Below are 25,410 nucleotides of genomic sequence, written 5' to 3'. Positions count from 1 at the left end.
ATCTCCTTATATATAAATATAATGTATCTAATGTATGACTTTTATACATTATATACATTAGATGCAACAGATCTGAAAAATCAACAGGTTCTTTCTTCGCCTTCCATTCTGTACAGAATTCACCCAATAATGGTTTCTTGTACATGTGAAATTCAGCTTGAATTTCTCTCAAATTTACTGGTTGTCCTTTAGTTTCTGTTGGCACTGTATTGATATATAGGTGTAATGCGTCAGAATGCACATTATTCACTCAGAGATAGTCTACAATGTCTTTGTACACACTTTAACACACTACAACTGTCTATTCAGTCTTTTCAAAACACAGGATACTGCCATTCCTTGAACGAACATGTTTGTAACACTGGAGTGTAGCAGATGAATGATTGTTTTCCCTGAATTCACATTGAGTGCTCAGTCATCATACACTGTTGTAATTGAGAGAATCAGAACACCACAGTTAATGTGTGGTGGGGTATGAGTTGGACAGTACTCGGTGGTCATATACTGTTTGATACAGGCGTCAGCACATTTCATTTCATCCCATTCATGCTCAGTAAACTGCCCTTTAACATTTTAGATACATTTTCAGTTTAAAATAACACACAGCAATCACTGGCTTCTACAGCTGCTAGTATATCGATATTTAAACACTTGGATTGTATGTTGAAGCAAGAAGCATTAGAGCACTAGGTGGAACTGAAGGCTACTCATCTACAATATCTACACTTCGTTCTCCTTGCAGTGGTATCTGAATAATCCTCTGAGATGGGTCAAATGTTGACAGCCAATACTGACATGTAATGTGTAGGGAAGGACCACTTGCACAGATCGGCGAGTCAGGGACAGGGTAGATGTATTCATCCTTGAGTGGTGTAGACAGCAGCACATCATTGTCCAGCTTGAGCATGCTGACCAGGTGTGCAACAGGACCCCATGACGCGAATGTTGATGCTTATCCTGACCCTTTGGGGGACTCTGCAGCTCCTGGCAGGTTAGTGGTCGTTGTTGCCACTGGTCTGGCCACGCCAGAGGTCCCCACTGAACAGAGGTGAAGAAGCTATAATCATCCACACAGACAACTAAAATGGAGTTGGACAAAGGGAAAAAATTAATAGCAGTGATACTAAATAAATACATATATAATTACTTTTACAATTCTTCCTATTCTGCTGCTGTGGAGTACTACACCATCTTTACTGCTGCTGGTGAAGCTTCATCGTTCTTCTTTTTCTAGAGACTCATTGAGACTGGGGTGCTGCCTTGTTTACCTTATATCCTCAATGTCACGATCATGTGGCCGTATACAGTATTCCTGCACTCCTATTGGCTCCTGAGAGATGTGACGGAGTGGTGGTCTTATGAACTAGGACAGTTGGTCTATGAACCTCAATGTGAACACACAAAATTTTATAGTGCCGCCAATAAATCTGAATTTCCCGCCATTTTTCAATTTCCCAGCATTTTTTAATTTCCCACCAAAATTTCAATTTCCCATCATTTCCAGAGATGGAGGGGGGAGGGGAGGGAAGGGGGCAGCGACCCATGTGCTGGCAAAGGAATACCTATGACATCATCATGAGATGTGGTGTAATTAATTGATCAATACAATTAATTTGCATAATGAATTTCATATCAATTTGTCATCAAAACTGAGGTAGGAGCCCCATTGCCCCAATACTTGCATAGTGGTTTTGGCGGGCATATGCATGGCGTACAGAATGGAAATGATTGGTGTATGATTCTGCACACAGCCACGAATGGAAGTGTTGGTGTGTGAAGGGCCGAGACACACTAATTTTCCCAATTTGGTACACTGAAGAGTTTTCATAGAATCCCATCTCGAGCGTCAGAGAGGGGAATTGTGGCCTCTTTTCTGTACCACCAGAAAGAGTGATTTATTGTGGAGTGGAAAACTAAATTCTTAGTCGACATAGGAGTGATTACTGTCACAATAGCCCAGACATAATTTCGCAGATCCCATTCGTAATTATTGGTCGGAATAACCTACCTTCCAAATCCATGATTTGTCTGGAAATCAAAAGGGTTTACAGCTCATAGCGGAAGTCAGCTGAGCTTTTTGCAGCCTGCAGTGCTGATACCCGCAACTTGTCTTCACAGCCAGCTAAAGTATTAACAGCACCGGCAAAGTAGGGACATGTTTTCAAACGCTGGCACTCTCAGCTATGTGCACCATCGCACTGTGGCCACACCAAGGATTTTTGCATGTGTGAGACTATAGACGAGTAATCTTACTTGATCACTGTTCCACACTGCAGTCCAGTTTTTAGTCTATTTGAAATTTCACCCTGGACACAATAGAAAGTAGGGAATCGTAGTTACTTCGTGGGTCCCCACTTGACTTTGCCAACCACTCACTCTCGGCTTCTGTTTTCTGACGATTATATCACAGAATCATTACCTTGTGTATCGAATTATCTCCATGTCCTAGGATAATAAATCTCATACCAATACCCAATCTTACTATCATTTCAATAGCTGAGGAATGACGCTTAATATTTGTCCATGTGCCTTACATTTTTTGGGGATATTAATTACTCAAATTATGACCAAAATAAATTGTGACACAGGTATCAACTCTTGAACTGACCACCCGTGGGCCCAAATAATTTCTTGCAGCATTAATTATTGTCCACCAATGCAAAAAAGTGGCAGATCAAGAGGAGGTAGCGTGTACTAAAAAGACTAACAGTGGAAAAAGACACTACACTCAGCCAAAATATCAGTTTGCTTGGCCACGTCGAACAAATAAATGATAACTGACAATCTGAGAGAATCTATGAATACACACCAGCTGAGCAAAGAAAGCATGGAAGAGCATGAATCCAAGGATGAATCCAAGATGTTAAAGATGCTACGAATTCAGGGACCCTTCAGGATGAAGGCTGTGCAGACAGAAAACGGTGGAAGTTGAGAAGAGAAAAAGGACGACCGTCGTAAAAAGATGTTGTAATTTCTCTGCATTACATGACAATTGTTTATTTAAATAGCTTGCTATGTGATCTTCATTACTTTATTTTCCCCTCTTGTTGTTGTTGTTGTTGTAGTGGTCTTCAGTCCTGAGACTGGTTTGATGCAGCTCTCCATGCTCCTCTATCCTGTGCAAGCTTCTTCATCTTACAGTACCTACTGCAACCTACGTCCTTCTGAATCTGCTTAGTGTATTCATCTCTTGGTTTCCCTCTACGATTTTTACCCCCCACACTGCCCTCCAATACTAAATTGGTGATCCCTAGATGCCTCAGAACATGTCCTACCAACCGATCCCTTCTTCTGATCAAGTTGTGCCACAAACTTCTCTTCTCCCCAATCTTATTCAGCACCTCCTCATTAGTTATGTGATCTACCCATCTAATCTTCAGCATTCCTCTTCTGCAGGACCACATTTCGAAAGCTTCTATTCTCTTCTTGTCCAAACTATTTATCGTCCATGTTTCACTTCCATACATGGCTACACTCCATAGAATTGCTTTCAGAAATGTCTTCCTGACACTTAAATCTATACTCAATGTTAACAATTTTCTAATCTTCAGAAACGCTTCCCTTGCCATTGCCAGTCTACGTTTTATATCCTCTCTACTTCGACCAGCATCAGTTATTTTGCTCCCCAAATAGCAAAACTCCTTTACTACTTTAAGTGTCTCGTTTCCTAATCTAATTCCCTCAGCATCACATGACTTAATTTGACTACATTCCATTATCCTCGTTTTGCTTTTGTTGATGATCATCTTATATCCTTTCAAGACAATGTCCATTCCGTTCAACGACTCTTCCAAGTCCTATGCTGTCTCTGATAGAAGTACAATGTCATCGGCGAACCTCAAGGTTTTTATTTCTTCTCCATCGATTTTAATACCTACTCCGAATTTTTCTTTTGTTTCCTTCACTGCTTGATCAATATATAGAATGAATAACATCAGGGAGAGACTCATATCTGCCATCTGGTTTCTGTACAAATTGTAAATAGCCTTTCTCTCCCTGTAATTACCCCTGCCATCTTCAGAATTTGAAAGAGAGTATTCCAGTCAACATTGTCAAAAGCTTTCTCCAAGTCTACAAATGCTAGAAACGTAGGTTTGCCTTTTCTTAATCTAGCTTCTAAGATAAATCGTAGGGTCAGTATTGCCTCACGTGTTCCAACATTTCTACGGAATCCAAACTGATCTTCCCCAAGGTCAGCTTCTATTAGTTTATCCATTCGCCTGTACAGAATCCACGTTAGTATTTTGCAGCTGTGACTTATTAAATTGATTGTTCGGTAATTGTCACATTTGTCAACACCTTCTTTCTTTGGGATTGGAATTATTATATTCTTCTTGAAGTCTGAGGATATTTCGCCTGTCTCATACATCTTGCTCACCAGATGGTAGAGTTTCGTCAGGACTGGCTCTCCCAAGGCTGTCAGTAGTTCTAATGGAATGCTGTCTACTCCCGGGGCGTTCTTTCGACTCTGGTCTTTCAGTGCACTGTCAACCTCTTCATGCAGTATTATATCTCCCATTTCATCTTCATCTACATCCTCTACCATTTCCATAACATTGTCCTCAAGTACATTGCCCTTGTATAGACCCTCTATATGCTCCTTCCACCTTTCTGCTTTCCCTTCTTTGCTTAGAACTGGGTTTCTATCTGAGCTTTTGATATTCATACAAGTGGCTCTCTTTTCTCCAAAGGTCACTTTAATTTTCCTGTAGGCTGTATCTATCTTACCCCTAGAGAGATAAGCCTCTACATCCTTACATTTGTCCTCTAGCCATCCCTGCTTAGCCATTTTGCACTTCCTGTCGATCTCTTTTTTGAGACTTTTGTATTTCTTTTTGCCTGCTTCATTTACTGCATTTTTATATTTTCTTCTTTCATCAATTAAATTCAGTATTGGATCTTCATTACTTTATTTTCCACTCTTATCAAACTGTTATTATGCTTTGCTCTGTCTCTCTCTTTCCTGTTTAATGACGTCACAGGCTGCTTTGATTTTATCTTCTGCACTGTATATTACACTCCTGGAAATGGAAAAAAGAACACATTGACACCGGTGTGTCAGACCCACCATACTTGCTCCGGACACTGCGAGAGGGCTGTACAAGCAATGATCACACGTACAGCACAGCGGACACACCAGGAACCGCGGTGTTGGCTGTCGAATGGCGCTCGCTGCGCAGCATTTGTGCAGCGACGCTGTCAGTGTCAGCCAGTTTGCCGTGGCATACAGAGCTCCATCGCACTCTTTAACACTGGTAGCATGCCGCGACAGCGTGGATGTGAACCGTATGTGCAGTTGACGGACTTTGAGCGAGGGCGTATAGTGGGCATGCGGGAGGCCAGGTGGACGTACCGCCGAATTGCTCAACACGTGGGGCGTGAGGTCTCCACAGTACATCGATGTTGTCGCCAGTGGTCGGCGGAAGGTGCACGTGCCCGTCGACCTGGTACCGGACCGCAGCGACGCACGGATGCACGACAAGACCGTAGGATCCTACGCAGTGCCGTAGTGGACCGCACCGCCACTTCCCAGCAAATTAGGGACACTGTTGCTCCTGGGGTATCGGCGAGGACCATTCGCAACCGTCTCCATGAAGCTGGGCTACGGTCCCGCACACCGTTAGGCCGTCTTCAGCTCACGCCCCAACATAGTGCAGCCCGCCTCCAGTGGTGTCGCGACAGGCGTGAATGGAGGGACGAATGGAGACGTGTCGTCTTCAGCGATGAGAGTCGCTTCTGCCTTGGTGCCAATGATGGTCGTATGTGTGTTTGGCGCCGTGCAGGTGAGCGCCACAATCAGGACTGCATACGACCGAGGCACACGGGGCCAACACCCATCATCATGGTGTGGGGAGCGATCTCCTACACTGGCCGTACACCTCTGGTGATCGTCGAGGGGACACTGAATAGTGCACGGTACATCCAAACCGTCATCGAACCCATCGTTCTACCATTCCTAGACCGGCAAGGGAACTTGCTGTTCCAACAGGAAAATGCACGTCCGCATGTATCCCGTGCCACCCAACGTGCTCTAGAAGGTGTAAGTCAACTACCCTGGCCAGCAAGATCTCCGGATTTGTCCCCCATTGAGCATGTTTGGGACTGGATGAAGTGTCGTCTCACGCGGTCTGCACGTCCAGCACGAACGCTGGTCCTACTGAGGCGCCAGGTGGAAATGGCATGGCAAGCCGTTCCACAGGACTACATCCAGCATCTCTACGATCGTCTCCATGGGAGAATAGCAGCCTGCATTGCTGCGAAAGGTGGATATACACTGTACTAGTGCCGACATTGTGCATGCTCTGTTGCCTGTGTCTATGGGCCTGTGGTTCTGTCAGTGTGATCATGTGATGTATCTGACCCCAGGAATGTGTCAATAAAGTTTCCCCTTCCTGGGACAATGAATTCACGGTGTTCTTATTTCAATTTCCAGGAGTGTATTTTGTCATTAAATGATATTTTGTAGCAATCAGCACCTTTTCATAAATCGTTTTGCACCTATGACAGAATATAAGAACTTTGGCTCATAATGACTCTTTTACAACTGAAGTAACTTGTGATTTTCAAAGCTGAATTTAAATAAGGTTCAGAATGTAGAGAACTTTATTTGTCTAAACACACACACACACACACACACACACACACACACACACACACACACACACATGTAAACACAGAATGATTCATTTCTTGGTGATGTCAAGCCCCAACAGTTCAGTAGCTGATATTGCAAAACGTTTTTCTTCACTTACTGTACTAAGATCATGTCTTGATTTTAACTGTGTTCCATTTGTGATGTAAATGCATAATCTTCCATCCTTTAAGCAGTTCTACAGTAAGAGACTGTCCTTTTATACAATGATAACACTACTTGTTGAATTTATGTGCCTCTACATCAGTGCACAGTGACACAATACCCTATGCAGTTCGAAGACTGGAATTCAACTTCAGACTGTTGTATTTTATTTTTTTATTGGTGGAATATTTTGATGAAGGACTGTCAAGTCTTTGAAATGCCCCATGTTACTGTTATCAGTAGTTTCTTTATATCTAGTACCATGCATTCCATTTCATGTTTAGAATCTATCTTGTCAGTGCTTACTGCAGAATTTATTAAACCACTGGAGAAACTCTTTTGCCAGAGGACGCCCTGTCCGGATTTATCCCAAAAAGGACCTAATTCTCCGACGCACGACAACGGGTACTTGACTTTGCATGGACCAAAGTCCACGCTACATAAATTCATGTCTCTGCTGTACCAGCATACCCTACCCACACCTGTTCACGACTGGGTGTAAGCTACGCTTATCGATAGTACCGAATGGTTTACGCCAGAGTCGCTGAGGTCTAACTTTCAAGTCCTCGAATCTGGCAAGTTTTCAAGTTGTTTGTCGTCGATTCCGGCATCACCAGGGACAACAATATCAGAAGTCCACATTTCTTTTTCTCCACAATAGTGACGTCCTGTGTATTTTGTGGCAAAATTCTGTCTGTCTGAAATCAGAAGTACCCCTATAATTTGGCATGTTTGTTTTTGACAGCTTTTTTAGCTATTGGTAAAAAGGTAACTCTGCTCAAATGGCTCTGAGCAGTATGGGACTCAACATCTGAGGTCTTCAGTCCCCTAGAACTTAGAACTAATTAAACCTAACTAACCTAAGGACACTACACCCACATCCATTCCCGAGGCAGGATTCGAACCTGCGACCGTAGCGGTCGCTCGGTTCCAGACTGTAGTGACCAGAACCGCACAGCCACCGCAGCCGGCCTTAGCTATTGGTTCCTCAGGTTTCTTGTCACCAGCAGATGGTAATTCTTGTGTAAGTCCCAGCAGAATTGCATCTCTGTTTGTTAACAGTCTGAGCGATCTTTTTGCAACAGTTCAAGATATGATCAACTGTTTCCTCAGATTCCATGCATAGTTTGTTCTTTTGGTCTTCTGCTGATTTCTCGAGTCTGGGTTTGATGGCGTTAGTTCTGATGGCTGGTTCCTTTGCAGAAAAAAGTCAGTCCTTGAGTTTTCTTCTACTCATTTCTTTGGTCAGGCTCCAATCTTCCCCAAATCTGCTCACGTGGTGCTTTATTACGCAAGCTGTCATTCCGACATTGCAGTGCAGCTTTCTGCCACTCTAGGCTTGCTATAGTTTGATAAGCTTTCTGTTGTTGACTTCAGTCAGAGATGACTCTTCACTGTCTTTCACATAGTCTGCCACTTCATGCTTCTCTTCTTCGAATGTTGACACCACTTGCAAGTGTCCACTACCATCGGCCGTTCTCAGCAAGTTCATCCTGTCGACATCACTACAGGGTGAAGTGCATGGTGAATTGTAATGAGTTTTCGTTTCTTCCTGTCCAGGTTATCCAGCTCTACTTGTGTCTAGTTCACAATTATTTCAGTGTATATGATGACGGGTATGGCCCAAGTATTGCCGCCATTTAGTTTGCTTTTCAAAATTTTTCTGACCATTTGGGTGTACTCTTTGCTGATCACGCTTTTTAATGCCCGTATTTAATGTTGTACAGCTGCAAAATTCGTAGTTATTTGTAGGCTTCTGTCTGGTGACACTTGATGTCTAGTCTATATGGTAATTCGATGCCTACACTGTGTAAAATTTTGCCCTCCTTTATGGGTAATGTGGTGCACCTGTTGAACACGAATTCCGTGATGGTGCCATTGCTAAAGATTTAGACTGCATTCGTCAGAGGCTGGATTTCATTTAAATATGTTCCACACAATTGCATATCATAATTATACAGAAGGTGGTGTATTTTCTGATTACGTCCGTTTTTTAAAAAATATCAGGTTTGAACTGTGTAAGATGGTTGACAGTGGGATCATGGACATAATGAAAAACAATGGCAGCAAAGAGTCCATGTTCATGCTGACTAGTCCGTAGCCTACTCTTCCAACAAGTATGTCTGTTTTCCAATGCTCCATCGGATTTTCAGTGGATTTCTTGGATTTTTTGCTAACTCCGACAGTTTCTTTGTGGGGATGGAAGTATTTGATAAAAGATTACGGCAAATAGAAGTAAAATAAAATGACACGATTCGAACGCAGTGCAGGAAAACTCTTAGTTGTCATTACAGCCAGCTGAACTAACGCAGCTGCTCGGCCGCTAGCGCTCTTGTACACAGTTTGATCAAAAGTATCTGGAGGCGCCATGTAATGCGGAATCGATCACTATATGTCACGAGAGACAGAGAGGCCAGTATAAAACGAAGCGGCGAATATTATTTTGACAGTGGACAAGCAATAAGAGCAGATTGGAGAGAGAGATTGCTCACTCAATATCAGTGTTATACCGCTGGTGATAACACAGCTTTAGTACAGTATCGCTTGTGAATGCGTAAGATTGTTGTAGCTTTATGAAGAGTATTTATTTTGGCAGTTGCAGTATTCTGAATATCGTATGGTTTTTTTGGGACCCAAATGAGACAGAAGATCTTCACAATGTTGTATTTTCATGATCGACGTCTGATTCCCGCTGCTGTAACGGTTTACATCTTCCATTGACTCTATAATGTTGCACTGAACAGACTGTGGGCGGAGCTTGTGTAGTATGCATTTCTACCACTATGCGTCTATAGTGCAACTCATTGCCATTTCAGTGCCGCCTGTGTCTTCGACCTGGCTTGTTTTGTTCATCTGCAGTTACTCTTTTTGCTAGCGCTATTTTGTTCTTGTTTCGTTTTTTATGATGGCAAGTGAGCAACGTGCAGGTGTGAAATTTTGTTTTCTACTCGGTAAAAATTCTTCTGAAACTGTTTTAAAGTTGAAAACAGCTTACCAAGATGACGCTGTTGCAGAAACTCTACTGTACGTGTGGTTTGCGCGATTTAAAAAAGGGCGACATGTCGATTGAAGACAAACCGAATCGACGAAAATATTGAAAAAATTCGAGAACTTGTCCCAACAGAACGTTGACAGACAATTGATCAACTGTCAGAGTTCAGTGAGTTGTCTTCGAGATCGGTTCAGCGAATTTTAACGAAACATTTGGTAATGATAAGGGTTGCATGCATTGAAACAACAGTCTGAAACTGATCCTGATTTTCTGTCGAAGGTCATTACTGGTGATAAGTAATGGTGCTGTGGTTATGACCCAGAAACAAAGCAAGAGTCAAGTCAATGGAGAACGTCATCGTCACCCTGTCCAAAATGTCGTCAAGTCCCATCAAACACCAAAACAATCTTGATTTGCTTTTTTGATGCCAAGGGACCTGAGTGTATATAAGAAGTTTTAAAATTTAAAAGGAAGTCCTGTAGAGAGAAGGAAGAAGAAGGACACAAATCAAGTGAGTGTGCCTTTTGGATGAGCTACAAAACGGCAGTATGTTTAGAAAAGTCCTTGTCTCTCCCCCAGATGGTGATCTAATGAAACAATATTGGAGCTTTACATTTATGTTCACTTTAAGTAAAACAATTTTGTCCAGTGCCATTATAATGCGTGACAACCATGTGGCTCACACAGTCTATGGCTGATGACGTGGAGAGCCAGCTTTCAAAATCTTAGTAAAGAGTCTGTTGTATATTCTTTAATGATGTAGTGAAATTGAAGATAACACAGGCATACAGCTACAGCATACAGCTACAGCTCAGAATCGTATAACAAAGTATAGAAAATCTGGGTGTGCCATTAATTTTATTAGTTTGTGTGTCCACAGACGGAGCGCCAGTCGTATTGGAAAATAAAGCAGGATTCATAGTGAACCGAATGAAAAAAAAGGGAAAGCTTCCAGCACTCAGTTCGCACTAGTCTGCTGCTTGAAATACGAGGGGCATTCAATAAGTAGCACAACACATTTTAATGAAAAAAGGTTGGTTTTATTTGGGATTCCAATACATTATATTATTCCCAAATCATTGGGCTACAAAACACTGTTTCTAAACATAATTCCCATTCAGTGCAAAGACCTTTCACCACCTTACTGGAAGGCTCCGTATGCCAGCATGGTACCACTCTACAGGTCGACGTTGGAGCGAAGTATTGCTGCTGGTAATGACTTCCCTCAACACCCACGAAGTGCCTCCTATGGATTGAATCATTCATAGGGTCAAAGAGATTGAAATCATAAGGTGCAAGATCTGGGCTGTAGGATGGGTAAACAACTTTGAGTACCCCAACTGGTGGCCGAGTGTGTTAACACTACCAACAGTCATGTACAGTTGAGCAGCAAGGTGTTTGATAGTGATCTGTCGATCAACTCCATTTTTCTGATTCATCACATGTAACTGGTTTGTCATATGATTCTGCTTCAACAATATCTGAACCAGATACATGATTCTCGTATCTTACTGGCAGTCTTAAGGATAGGCCACCTCTTAACTGATATTCCTTATCAGATTGACCAGCTTCATCAGGTACTGCTTGCTGTTAATTGATATTATCAGAATGTCTTCATTGTCTCTCTCTTCACAGACTTCTATAGAGTCTTGTGTCATAGGAATATTTTTGTAAGTTGTCTTTTATAGAGGATAACGTGTTTTCAGGTGTTCATGTTTCACATGTGCTACAGTTGTCTTTAAACAGTTTACCTGTAAAAATAATATCTCTATAATTGTTTCTGGCCTGGAAACTGCACCCAACAACCTTCTCTGTTTCAGCTATAAGCAAAAAAATACCCCTTTCGACCCTCCACATCCCACTGTTGCCTCTTTTCTTTAGAAACATAAACGTAAATTTCTCCGCCAAACGTTTGGAGGATTTTAAAGCTTGGTTTCTTCCCTAGTCACAGCTCACATGGCACAACTCTCCTTTATTTACTTTTTCCAGTCCACTTCAGTGTGAATTCACAGCTTCTGTACACATTCCACTTGATAGGCCACTTGCATGCCAACCAGTCCTTTCTAACTAGACAACAGTTCTATTTCCATTTTAATTATTCCGTTTTATTGTATACTGCATGACATTGCTTTCTAATGCAAGATGTCATGCTTGTTAGTCAAATTGATAACATTTTTATCACAAAGCTTTTATTCATTATCTGTTCTTAAAAATATAAACATTTTATTGTCTGACTAATCTGTCATTCGTTTGTAGAGAGCTGCACCTAGAGAGAGGAGACTGTAGGTGAACTCTGAAACATTTGTACAAAACCTGACTGATGTGCAACTCCTACTCCTTTCCAGTGCAGGCCAGAATATTAATATCTCCAGATCCAATAGCAGAAATGTATTTTTCATCACCAGTACGAACATGTCTCACCTCTGGTAATCCTTTGTAAGATAATCTTGATTTGATTCTCATGAGAGCTTCTCCATTGGGTGAAGACTGATATACAATTGGAGTTTTTTGCTGTTGTGGACCCAGTAACCTAGTTTCTGACAATGGTGACAAGTGTCTGATTTTTCAAAATACATGCGTTTTACCAAGGTTTTTATGAGAGCTGTTGCTTGCTGTATAAGTTAAACTTTCACCTTAATCATTTCTGTTCATTCTATCTTCCTCAATAGCAAAACTTGCTGTTGGATTGCTTACAGTTTGTTCTCTTGCATGCGCAGATTCCCATGCACTGACAAAATATTTGTATGCTACTGGCACAGACATCCGAAGTTTTGTAATGACCATCTGCTCAGATATTTGCTTACCTATAACCTGTAAGTGATGTGCAAGATCTGCATTTCTAGCAATATAAGTTACTACGTCATCAGCTGATTTCTTTTGCAAACTACACCACTGCTGCAGTATCATCTAAACACTGCTTCTGGATTTTTGTTCACAGATAGACACTAACTTGTTCAAAATTTCACTCATAGTATGCAGAGCATGGTTTTTCTTCAACAGATGTGGCAATAAATTCATTTAGTTATTTTGTCACACTTCATCAAGGCTGCAACCAACTTGCTGTATGCATCATTATTTGATGTTTCTTCAGGCATATTACATGAACCATTGACAGCAGTCCAAGCATTGTGTGATTTGAACACTATGCATATTCAAAACTTCCAAGCAATTCAGTTTTCACCACCTTTAAATTTATTTATGTGGACAATCTTACTTTCCATCTTGACGTTAAGTTATTTTCCTTTTATGCATGGCTGTAAAACACATAATGTGACACAATTGTAATTGAATTATTATTTTGCGTCTGATACTAATTTTACACAAAGTGTTGTTTGTCTTGCATTCGTTGGCCCATAACCTCTTGCAACTGGTTATTTCTGAGTTAAAAAGTAATACATCGGACATGATGAACTCAGATTTTATTTGATACACAGTTAACCATGGCACTTGATGCTATAGGGTACTTACAGCCAACGAGTTAAAATTTCATAGAGTGGCTAAAATACGAGTTACAGCACTCCTGGTGACTAACATTAACTTGACCATCATTTCCACAGTAATCAGGAATTTGAGAGAAGCCCAACGAGTTAAAAATCAGGCTCACCAATTCCCCTTTTTGATTAAGTCTGCAGACACCGACAGAACCCAGAAATTCCTGTTTCTATCCAATATTTTTATTATTATTTATTATTACCATCTTTCATTCTCTTGGGGCCTAATAAACTTGATTAAGATGATCACGGTTATCGTCCTCCAAGTAAAAAAAAAAAGCTGAAAGCATGATATAACAGAATAAAAAGAGAAAACGTGCTACTGAAGAACCATATAACGCAACTTAGAATGCAAAACAAGATAAGAATAGTGAGACAGAAACATGAGTGGCTTGTTTGAAAGGAAAAAAAGAAAAAGCTATGTTTCTATTCTGCAAAGACATAGGCCCTAAAGGTACTTACAAAAATTTGTGAAATTATCTGACTGAAGAACATTTCACTGCAATTATTGAGAAGTTCCTTATTTATACACAGTGGCCATCTTTTTTAGCAACTGAATTTGGGGATGAAAAGCATTGTCAGTATGTGAAACTTTGAGAACAGAGATAAAGTTGTAAAACAACTATGTACCAAGCTCATCTCATTTAAAAATCAGTGAAAACACTGCAAAACAGAATGTTATCGAGAACGCTGTAAAAATGAAGTGCTAATGAAGACAATGAATAAATTAAATGTCAACAAAACATTGTAAAAATGAAACGGTAATAAATTTTTTACTGTCTTATAAGACATCATCACTGTTATTGAATTATTCCTGTTAATTACTTGTAACACATTTTTTTTAAATGTTCTCGGCCATAGTGGACTAGTTTTTGAGGCTGTGACTATACACTTAAAATACGAACTAAAATACATTCTTTCTGCGAAAGGCTCCATTTCTGTTAGCTAACCATAACACGTTTTGAAGTGTACAGCATAATCTGCAGGTAGTACCTGCTCAGATTACATTGATTCACTCCACAAGCAGCAAAAAGTTACCAAGTGCAGACAAACATGTTTCGAGTTGTCTTGCAGTATTACCGGCATCAAAAAGTTGGTCCCTATTTCGGCTAAAACTTTACTTGTTGCTGCCAGTGTACACAGAAATCACAACTGTTTATTAATTACTGAAAAAAATAAAGCTAGCATGAGCAATACAAAATTAATTACCCTTCAATTTCAAGGGGGCATAAGCAAACAGATGATGCCCTTGACTACAGAAGAAAGAGCGGATGGGAATTCAAACATGGCAGACGCATAACCAATGGAGGTATTGAAGAAAAGACGAGGACGTGACTTCTCAACTGTGAATCCAAGAAATTCACTGGACAGCCATCTTGGTCTGATCAAAATAGCTCTATTCTAATCCTGTGCACATAGGATTGTCTGTAGTTTTTGGAAGGATTTTGAACTATAATGGTGATCTGCGTAGTGTTTGGGTGCATGAATCAGTCCGATTGTGACGTAAAATCTAAAGGAATAATATTTCTTATATAATTTGTCTTCATAACTTGTTATTTTGCCACTTCCATTGCGAAAAAATGTTGCTGCTTCTTTATTTGTATTTTTCTTTTGTATAATCTCAGATTTTCAAAAGATTAAGGCCTTGGTACTACAGTCTAATATGGCTCTTGTAGTGAGACTGCTGAAAGTATTTTTCTCATTCAGTAAAAAGTGAATGTGAATACAGTAATCAGATTATCTTAGAAGGAGAGTGAACGAGATTTGTGATACACTACTCTGGTTAATGACAAGTTTGCTTTGTTTCTGAAAGTGAAATAAAGACTTAGCTTTACAAAGAACTGGAGTGTTGTTTTCTTTAGTGTAAAATGCTCATTTAAATGTTTAACACATTTGCTGTAGAAATTCCGCTTTGCAGATGTCCTTACTGAATGTAAGTGAACTACTGATTGTAATGGTAAGGAAAAAAATCATCATTGAAATATATACACCTGACTGTAAAGTCCTCAAATGAAATCCATAGTTTCCAGAGTAACCTAAGCATTCTTAGAAGGGGGTAAAATGTTTGAGACAGACAAAGATATGTTTTACTAAATGTAAGCTTTTGATTTTATTGGCAATGCTTAATTGCACCTAAGCTCAATGAATAATTTTCATACAATATTGTCATGTACTTCTGACTAAGAAGTGTCATTTCAGTTCTCGCATTATGAAAGCCATACATTTAGGTAGTGAAATGTACAGAAAGATCTTCCACCATTTGTGCTGTTAACTATTACAGCTGATAGTTCAACTTAAATTGAAACAGTCGGCTCTTTTCTGCGATGTAGTCAGTGCTTAATGGATGAAATTTTGCATTAAGAAATTAAGTTCACATTTATCTGATTATGAGTATGCCTCCACAAAAGTATGTCATATCTAAGTACCTGCTAGTACATGTCTGTCAGTTCAGTGGCGTGTTGAGAGGGAAAATTTCATACCTTGCTTGAAGGGAGCAATGCTTGTTTTGGTCTTAACAAGATAACCCACTGCCTGGCTTTAGCCAGTGTCTGCTCTCAGCACAGGTAATGCCACCTCCCTTTATTCTTACCTCCACAGCATAGCCCACCTGAAACCGTATCATAGAAAAATGTGTGGCAATACAAGTAAAGAAGTAGCACAAATTTATTTGCAATAAAAGTGGCAAAACAACACATCAGCAAAGCAGCTTACACATGACATGCTACTCCTTTAGACTTCTTGCAACAATCAGAATGGTTCATGCACCCAGACACTATGCACATCACCATTATAGCTCAAAATCTTCCCAAAAACTAGACACAATGTTATGTAAACAAGCTTGGAACAGCAATATTTTGGTGGTATCAAGATAGCTACCCACTGAATTTCTAAGCTTCACATTTGTGATGTCAAGGCCTTTCCTTTTATTTTATACCACCATGATATAGTCACTCTACAAGTTTTTACACCTGGAGGACTGGCATTTGCAAACTATCTGAAAGGCCCACTACTGGTTATTTTGACTGGAGATCTTTATCTTGTTGAATTAATCCAGTATAATGTCTTTAAGTGTCACTAGTGTATCACACTTACCCTGCTAATGTGTTATGCTCAATTTTTTCTAAATAAACTATGTTAAAAAAAGGATCAAAGTAAAGAATTAATAGTAAGTACTACATTCATTGAAACTAAACCTTGATACTAAACTTACAAATGCTAATAAACATATAATTATAAAATAACGTTTCTTATCTCTATGATTTGTGCTCAATCAAAGCTCCAAACAGGCCTTAAGCAAATATTTGTAAGGAAACAGAAAGAAAGAAAAGGACATACATTGCTGTGGTAACTACAAGAAAATAAGATTGTTTTCCTCTATGACATGTTTCCAGTGACAGCCACCATTTTTACCAAAATATTTGCCATACATATACTGAACACTTCCAGCACATGGTCCACATATGAATTTCTTGCACTGCACAAACAGATTTTTGGTTTTGGGGACTTTTGAATCATCAAATTTGACAGGTCCTCTGTGCCAATACCTTACATATTTCTGTGATCTCAACAAATGTATCAAAAGGCCCTTTTCTTGATTTTAAATACACAGAGGAGCGTTCTTCTGCTAATATGAAGGGAAACATTCGCCTGGTAACGTCATCCTCTCTTTTCTCTCTGTAAAGGATCCAAGCATTGGTTCCAGCAATGTGTAGCTCACTGTAAAAAGAAAAGTACATAGGCCATCTCCAGCAGCCAAAATTGTCATTGTGTAAACGATATATCTGGTCCAATATATCAACTCCAAATTTTCAGTAATTTTGGGAGCTCATCTGAACAAAAATATCGGCACACAGTAACAATAAAGGGCACTAAACTTCTGCAAAGTAGAGCAATACACTGACAGAGAACAGCAACTACAGTATGTGCATTGGGCCAGTACATAAAGTAAAATGGAAGGAAAATGAGGGAACTAGATCACAAGAGTGAAATAAAATAAACTAAGCACCTGTAAAAATCCAGTAGGTTGCCTCTAGAGACATGAAATGTAATTAATATCATGATGGTTGAAATGACAGACTGCAGTCCTTCAATGTAAAAATGTTTGGAAGTCCTTCATTTTTTGTTACAAGCGTTTGTAGCTTACATAAATTGTAATTAAGGTGAGACAGTCAATGATCTCTTCAGTGCAGATGCACGCCAGGTTCGAGCTCTTACAGGAATTGCCAATAGGCCTCGAGTAATGAGAATAATTGGCAAGGGACACTACATTAGTATTGTGTCGATAAGGTGGGAACTAGGGTCTCACAGGAGGCATGCTAGAGTAGTTTGAGCAGTTGACCAATGTGCTTAGATATTTGCATAGAAAGGAGGAAACCTGGGTTCGAATCCTGGTCTGGTACAAATTTTCAACTTTTCCCACTGGTTTCAATCAACTTCCACTCGCAGTGAATGTCTGTAATTCCTTTATGTCTTAACTGGTTAATGGATGCTGGTGTAAAGTCATGTTTCTTTAGAACAGATCCCATGTGTGTGTGTGTGTGTGTGTGTGTGTGTGTGTGTGTGTGTGTGTGTGTGTGTGTGTGTGTGTGAGAGAGAGAGAGAGAGAGAGAGAGAGAGAGAGAGAGAGAGAGAGAGAGAGAGAGAGAGAGAGAGAGAGAGAGAGAGAGTGGGTAGGTGTGTGAGTTTATATAAAGAGCAACACTATTTTCAATAATTATTTGTTACTGCATTTACAATACAGCTTTATTGTTTTTACACTTCATTTATTGTGTATCTAAATGCTTCTTTCCCATTGTAAGGACGAATTTTTGTGAACTATTAAATATGAAGGAGTTATTCCCATCTCCACACCCTGTCAGATATGGAAAAGAGGTAGGAAACAAATAAATGCTGTTGCTGACATTGAGAATAATTTAATATTTAGTAGTTCCTACTGCCCAAGTTCCCAAAATATTGCATTTGGAAAAAAGTCAATAAATTTTTTCTTGTCTTTGTGGTCTACACTCTGAAGATTGGTTTGTTGCAGTTCTCTGTGCTAATCTATCCTGTGTAAGCCCCTTCATCTCTGAATAATTACTGCAACATACATTCTTCTGAATCGGCTTACTGTATTCATCCCTTGGTCTCCATCTACGATTTTTACCCCCTCCCCCCCCCCCCCACTTCACTCCAATACTAAATCTGTGATCCCTTGATGTCTCAGAATGTGTCTATCAATCAATCTCTTGTTTAGTCAAGTTGTGCCACAAATTTCTTATCAGGCCAATACTGTTCAGTACCTCCTGATTGGTTACGTGATTTATCCATCTAATCTTCAACATTCTTCTGTAGCACCACAGATCTTTGCTGATGTCTGTGCACACACATCGTTGCATGTGGACCGGGCTTTACTTCAACTGAAACTAGCGATCCTTATGTGAAATTGCTGCGTGGTGAATGTAAGATGTGCACGAACTTGAAAGTTGTAGTTGAAGGTTAGACCAAAATGGCTCATATCTGTGGGTACAAATCACATCTGCCAGATTGGAGTGTGTAGACAGCATAGATTAAGCTGAAAAAGTTTTATATATGTAACTTCGTTTCCTTTATCATATCACTATCTGGTTTTGTAAAACTATGATTTTTGTGTGTAATGTTGTCTTTTTATTTTTGGCCATCTTGAGCTAGAGCTTAGATAATGATTTGCGCTTTCCGTGGATAACAGTTGCAACCTCTCGCTACTGTCTGAAACAAGCCAGTTTTACTTCTATAGTACGCTTTCTATGTGAAAAATATATCCATATGCTAGCGAGCGATGTGTTTCTCATCAGCTACGTTCTGGTTAAGAAATGTGTAAAACAAGGACCGTTATTTATTATATATGTTAAGGCCTGCCCACAGGCAACGATGTGTCTGCACAGACAGATCGTTGTGTGCAAACACGAGAGTTGCGCAGATACGAGATATATGGCCAAACCTGAAAGTTGTAGTTGAAGTTTAGACCGAAATGGTTCAAATCTGTGGGTTCAGATCACATCTGCCAGGTTGGAGAGCGTGGACAGACAAACATATGGTTCCTGAAAAGGAGCAACAGCCTTTTTAGTAGTTACAGGGGTAACAGTCTGGATGATTGATTCATCTGGCCTTGTAACATTAACCAAAATGGCCTTGCCGTGCTGTTACTGTGAATGGCTGAAAGCAAGGGGAAGCTACAGCCTAATTTTTCCTGAGAGTATGCGGCTCCACTGTATGGTTAAATGATGATGATCTGTTGAGTAAAATATTCCAGACATAAAATAGTCCCCCATTCGGATCTCTGGGTGGGGACTGCTCAGGAGGATGTTGTCATCAGGAGAAACAAAACTGACATTCTATGGATCGTGGCGTGGAATGTTATATCCCTAAATTGGGCAAGTAAATTAGAAAATTTAAAAAGGGAAATGGATAGATTAAAGTCAAATATAGTAGGGATTAGAGACGATGGTAGCAGGAGGAACAGGACATCAGGTCAGGAGAATACAGGGTTGTAAATACAAGGACAAATAGGAGTAATACAGGAGAAGGATTAATAATGAATAAGGAAATAGAAATGTTGGTAAGCTAATATGAACAGTATAGTGAATACATTATCATAGCCAAGATAGACACAAAACCCATTCCTACCACAGTAGTACAAGTTTAAATGCCAACCAGGTCCACGGATGATGAAGAGATTGAAGAAATGTATGATGAGAGAAAATAATTTATTCAGATAGCTAAAGGAGACGAACATTTACTTGTGATGGGGGACTGGAATTCGATAATAGGAAAAGGAAAAGAAGGAAAAATAGGTGAATATAAATGGGGGAAAAGAGTGAAAGAAAAATCTGCCTGGTAGAATTTTGCATGGAGCATAATTCGATCATCGCTAACATTTGGTTTAAAAATGATAAAAGAAGGTTTTATACACGGAAGAGACCTGAAGACGCTGGCAGGTTTCAAATGGGTTGTAGAATGGTACAACAGAGGTATAGGAACCAGATTTCAATCTGAAAACATTTCCAGGGGCAAATGTGAACTCTGACCACAATGTATTGGTTATTAAATGTAGATTAAAACTGAAGAAATTCGAAAAAGGTAGGAAATTAAGGAGAGGGGACATAAATAACTTTAAAGAACCAGAGGTTGTTAAGAATTTCAGAGGGAGCTTTAGGCAACAGTTGACTAGAACAAGTGACAGAAATACAACAGAAGATGAATGGGTAGCTTTAAGACAGGGAATAGTGACGGCAGCAGAGGATCAAATAGATAAAAAGACAAGGCCTATCAGAAATCATTGGATCACAGAAGAGATATTGAATTTAATTAATGAAAGGAGAAAATATAAAAATGCAGAAAATTAAGGAGGGGAAAGGAATACAGACGTTTAAAAAATGAGATTGACAGGAAGGGTGAAATGGCTAAGTAGGAATGCCTTGAGAAAGAATGTAAGGATTTAGAAGCATGTTTCACTAGGGGAAAGTCAGTCACCACCTACAGGAAAAACAAAGAGGTCTTTCGGGAAAAGAAAAGTAGTTCTATGGATATCAAGATCTCAGATGGAAAACCATTCCTAATCAAAGAAGGGAAAGCTGACAGGTGGAAGAAGTATATAGAGAAACTGTACAAGGAAGATGAAATTGGAGACAATATTATAAAAAGGAAACTGGAAGTAGATGAAGATGAGGTGAGAGATATACTTCTGGAAGAATTTGATGGAGCTGAAAAAGATCTGAATCAAAACAAGGCCCCAGGGGTAGACGATATTCTGTTAGAACAACCGATACCCTTGCAAGTGCCAGTCTCGACAAAAATCTTCCATCTTGTGAACAAGATGTATGAGATAGGCGAAATACCCTTAGTCTTCGAGGATAATGTAGTAATTCCAATGCCAAAGAAAGCAGTTGCTGACAGACATAAGACTGCTGAACTGTTAGTTTAATAAGTCACGGTGGAACAGAGAAAGTGGTCAAAATGGTGTAGACAGTGGCTGCTAAAGCGAAAGCAGTTTTCTCACGTAAATTTACTGCGAAAGTTGCAGGGCGAACCTAACGACTGCTGAAATTATTTGCGGATGGATGTCTAAACTTATCTCTTAAAGCTTGTAACCCCTCATATTATGAGAAAAAATACTTGTATAGAGAAGGGCAATTTCTCCTCATGGACGGCTGGTGGTGACATTAAGATTCCTAGAAACAGCAAGGAGCTACAACGATTTGGAAATCTCAACTGCAATATCGAAACAAGAGGTAAGTGAAATAATACCCGCAACTTCTCAAGTAGAGCATTGTATGCTGCTGTCTTTTTGTCTCGGTCTCTATATTCTTTACTTTAATCTTCCACAAACATGGGTGGTTTCTATATATTTCAATGAATTCACTTACAAACTCTTGAGAACACTGACGAGTATCGACTATTTTAATGCCCTTTGCGCACATATACAAACACTAGACTGAGCAAACAGCTGTTTCGTGCCAGATTTGTTGTGATCTCCTGACCACACGCTCCAACTTGTCTGCGCAGATGTGGTTTGAACCCACAGATTTGAGAGGTTTCGCTCAAACCTCCAACTCCAACTTCCAGGTTTGCACACACCTTAGGTTGGTGCAAATCTTCTGTCCGCACGCAACGATCTGCGCAGACATTTGCGCAAACAGATCGTAGCGTGTGGACGGGCATTAATAACATCTGCATGCTTTATTGTGGGAAACATCTTTGACTACGAGTGTATGCCAACAAAGTTGTGAAGTTTGTTTAGAAATTGTGTCTTGTGTTTACGTGAATATAAATTGTGTGTCAGAAGTCAACGTGCCTGACACGGATAAATTTGTTAGGTATGCTGCCCGTGGAACAATGTTTTCCTATAAAATTTGGTTTAAGGCTTTCGCCTGCAGCTCTCATTGTGATATATGAAGCTGGCAGTGGAACAGGTAAAATCAGGAAAAGGATAATGCCAGTAAGAAACTTAAAACCCAATTCAAAAATTAGTTACGTTGCGAAGGAGTTGAGACTACGTCATGACATTTTGGAAAAAATTTGTCATACCAAGCTTGAAAAGATGCTGAGGTTGTTGCAAGAATACATAAAATGCAACGACCTGCACGAATCATTGGTAACAGTGGGAAAAGAATACGACATTAATCCAGACGAAGATTTCAATACGTTGGAAAGGGATGAACTTATCCGAAAGAAAGAAATAATGGATGAGATATTTAATAAACACCGTATTTCACCAAGTGATCCTGCATTCATTTATGATAAGAGAGTAGATTTTGAAAAAGGAACTATGAAAGTGAAGTCTGAGTGGGACAGTGACGGTGGTACTGATGATGCTGATGCTGATGGCTTCTGGAATTAAAATGTTATACGACTAACTTTGCCCCAATAAGTCATCTCAGTAACAGCTTTTAACTCGTCCGTGCCAATCTTTGTTGAAATGATTTGGATCTCATTAGCAAGTAATTCGTTTTAAGACTTTACAAGATCAAATCTGGATATTACACTAAGAGAAGTTGAATTTCCTTTTATGCACAGATCGCAACAGAGGATTTAAGAACGTGTATACAGGTGTTAGTCATTTTAGGAACTTGGAGGAAATTAAATAATAGTTGCTAGAACCTGTGCCACCCATTAATTGTAGTGAGTTCTTGGTGGTTTGCTTTCTTTCATGTGATCTGCTAAAAACCACTCAATAAATTGCTCTGTTAAACTTCCAGTATGTAATTCAAGTGCCCTTACTTATATTTTGTTCCCAAGAACAGTTACGTAGATGCTTACTATTTTTTATATTATGTTCATTAAATTAACTTTGTTTCACACCAGTCAAGATAAATGTATTCCTGATAAAGGAAACAGAAAGCTATAAAGGTGAGTTGAACCTACCCATACCTGATGTCGGTTTTGTCTGTAGCACAGCTTACGGTGTAGGTTGTGCTGACAGGTAACAATTTGGGTGAGTTGATGAAGCCAACAAATTTGAGTATGAAATCATAGTTGTGGTGGCATATTGACATGGAGCTTAACCCATGATTTAGGTAAGATTAAAATATGACAGGTTGGTTGAGATTTGACAAAACCACATCAGAGGCTTCAGTTAATCCAACATTAAAACATTCCTGAAAGCAATAAGGTTTCAGATTTGTATAGTTGTGCTGTTTATCCCACTAGAAATTTACAAAGTAAGTCTTCGCTCAGAAAGCAATTGTCCATCATTCGTGTAAATATGATGAGAACATAACAACCAATGCAAAACATTCACTCACGGGCATGTGGCCCACACATTTTGGGCACTGTGTATCTGTTAACCATCTGCAAATTGTGTGTGTTTTTATCCAATCTTTCACTAACTTTTTTCCTTTTTTTCCCACAAACATCCAGCATAGTACATTGCTGTTAGTAAGATCCATAACTGTAGCAGATGCTCTACCCTTTGCAAATGCTTTCAACCACCAATAAATTTTCACACTAGAAGAAAACTCACATAATGTCCCCGAAGATTTGTGCCTTTAAATTAGCAGAATGAAAGATGTAATAATTTTTATTAATGTGGGGGGATTTATACCTGTCGGTCATATTTATCATTAACTTAAGTGAGGCCTTTTATATCAGTGGATATGCTATACTACAAATTAAAAGGTCTTCGAGTTAAAACCTCAGTTGGTCACGTGATTGCACTGTTGCTTAATCCACATTTACTGATAGCCTATATGATATATATTAGAAAAAGTTGATTCCACAAGAGGGAGTCAAATGCAAACTTTAAAAGTGTAGTTAAAAATCACATTTCATGGCATTTTTCTGTAATGTCATTAACATTTTAAGGAAAGCTCTACTGGTGGGAGCATACTACAGCCAAGTAAAATGCTGCCACAATACCAGTTCATAATAGCTGCCTCACTTGTGACATTCATCAATGAAAAGCAGTGCTCTGTCATATATTTTCTAAGTAGTGAATGTATGGAGCCTATTGAAATCCATCAATGAATTAAGGTCAGGTACGGTGATGCTTGTCTATCACTGCAGCAAGCGCATCAATGCTGTAGAAAGTTCAGCAATGACATGACTTCTGTGACAGATGCTTAGCGCCTGGGTCGGACATACTGTGTTGTGACACCCAGAGGAAATTGCTGCAAATCTGAACATTAGGTAGTAATGACTCAGCACATTACATCATCCATAAAGTGCTTAAATTTTGGAGTGTCTGCAAGACAGGAGCTGTGGCAGCTCACGCAAGAACTGGAAGAGCGACACATTGCCATCTGTGAAAAACTTTTGCAGGGCTTTGAAGCAGAATGTGATGGCTTCTTTAAGAGATTCGTTATAGAAGATGAATCCTAGGTACACTACCACCGACTTGGAACAAAGAGGACAAGCAAGGAATTGTGCTATTTCTCAGTGCCCCAGTAAGTTCCAGATGCAACAATGTGGAGGAAAGGCTTTGCTGTCTCTCTTCTGGGATGAATGGTGCATTGCCTCAGAATGCCGTATTACTAAGGGAAACAACATCACCAGTATGTCATATTCCAATATATTAAAAACTCAGCTTCAGCCTTGGACTTCTGACTATAGGTTCCAGTGTGCACCTTGATAATGCTTGGCATCATGCTGCCGTGTGACACAGGCAACTGTCAACGACCTCTTCTTTGATACTCTGCCATACTCAAGAGACCTCGCAGCAAGTGATTACTCCATGTTTCGAGTACTCAAAGAAGTGAAGAGAGGAAATAAATTTTGATATGATGAAGATGTGCAACAGATGGTGCCAGAATGACTGCAAATGTGGCCAAGAGACTTCCCCTCCGCCCCCCTCCCCCAGAGGACTCCGTGCTCTTGCCAATGCTGGAGGATGTGCATTGAATGACTGGAAGCCTATGTCGAACAAAGATACACATGTGTTCTACTTTTGTTCAATTGCCCCTCGTCCATACATCCTGCATGTTTGTAGTGTAGGTGGGCTGTTCATGGGCGAACATTCAGAGGAACGGTTCACTCAAGTAAGAACAACTTTTAAGGTACAGTTGTTCAGTGCTCGCTTTGGTCACAACCGATCTTGTTCCCACCTCAGTATAGTCCATTCTCCGGTAGTCAGTGTATGGTGGAGGACATTTTCTACCATCACTGTTGTGAAGAAAACA

General features: G+C 39.8%; 1 protein-coding gene across 1 annotated transcript; it reads left to right on the top strand.

Annotated features, from left to right (window-relative positions):
• Positions 1-22,112: 22,112 nt before the first annotated feature.
• Positions 22,113-22,634, top strand: LOC126278335 (centrosomal protein of 19 kDa-like). The gene has a single exon (XM_049978414.1). The coding sequence runs from the start codon at positions 22,113-22,115 to the stop codon at positions 22,632-22,634; it is 522 nt and encodes a 173-aa protein (XP_049834371.1).
• The last annotated feature ends 2,776 nt before the right edge of the window (positions 22,635-25,410 follow it).

Source organism: Schistocerca gregaria, chromosome 1 (genome assembly GCF_023897955.1).
Source record: "Schistocerca gregaria isolate iqSchGreg1 chromosome 1, iqSchGreg1.2, whole genome shotgun sequence".
Lineage (NCBI taxonomy): Eukaryota > Metazoa > Arthropoda > Insecta > Orthoptera > Acrididae > Schistocerca > Schistocerca gregaria.
The sequence above is the reverse complement of the archived record's forward strand: the minus strand, read 5'-3'. Positions and strand labels throughout refer to the sequence as shown.

What these genes read in the sequence shown, in the direction of transcription:
- LOC126278335 (XM_049978414.1), top strand. Translation starts at nt 22,113, where the DNA reads ATGCTGCCCGTGGAACAATGTTTTCCTATAAAATTTGGTTTAAGGCTT.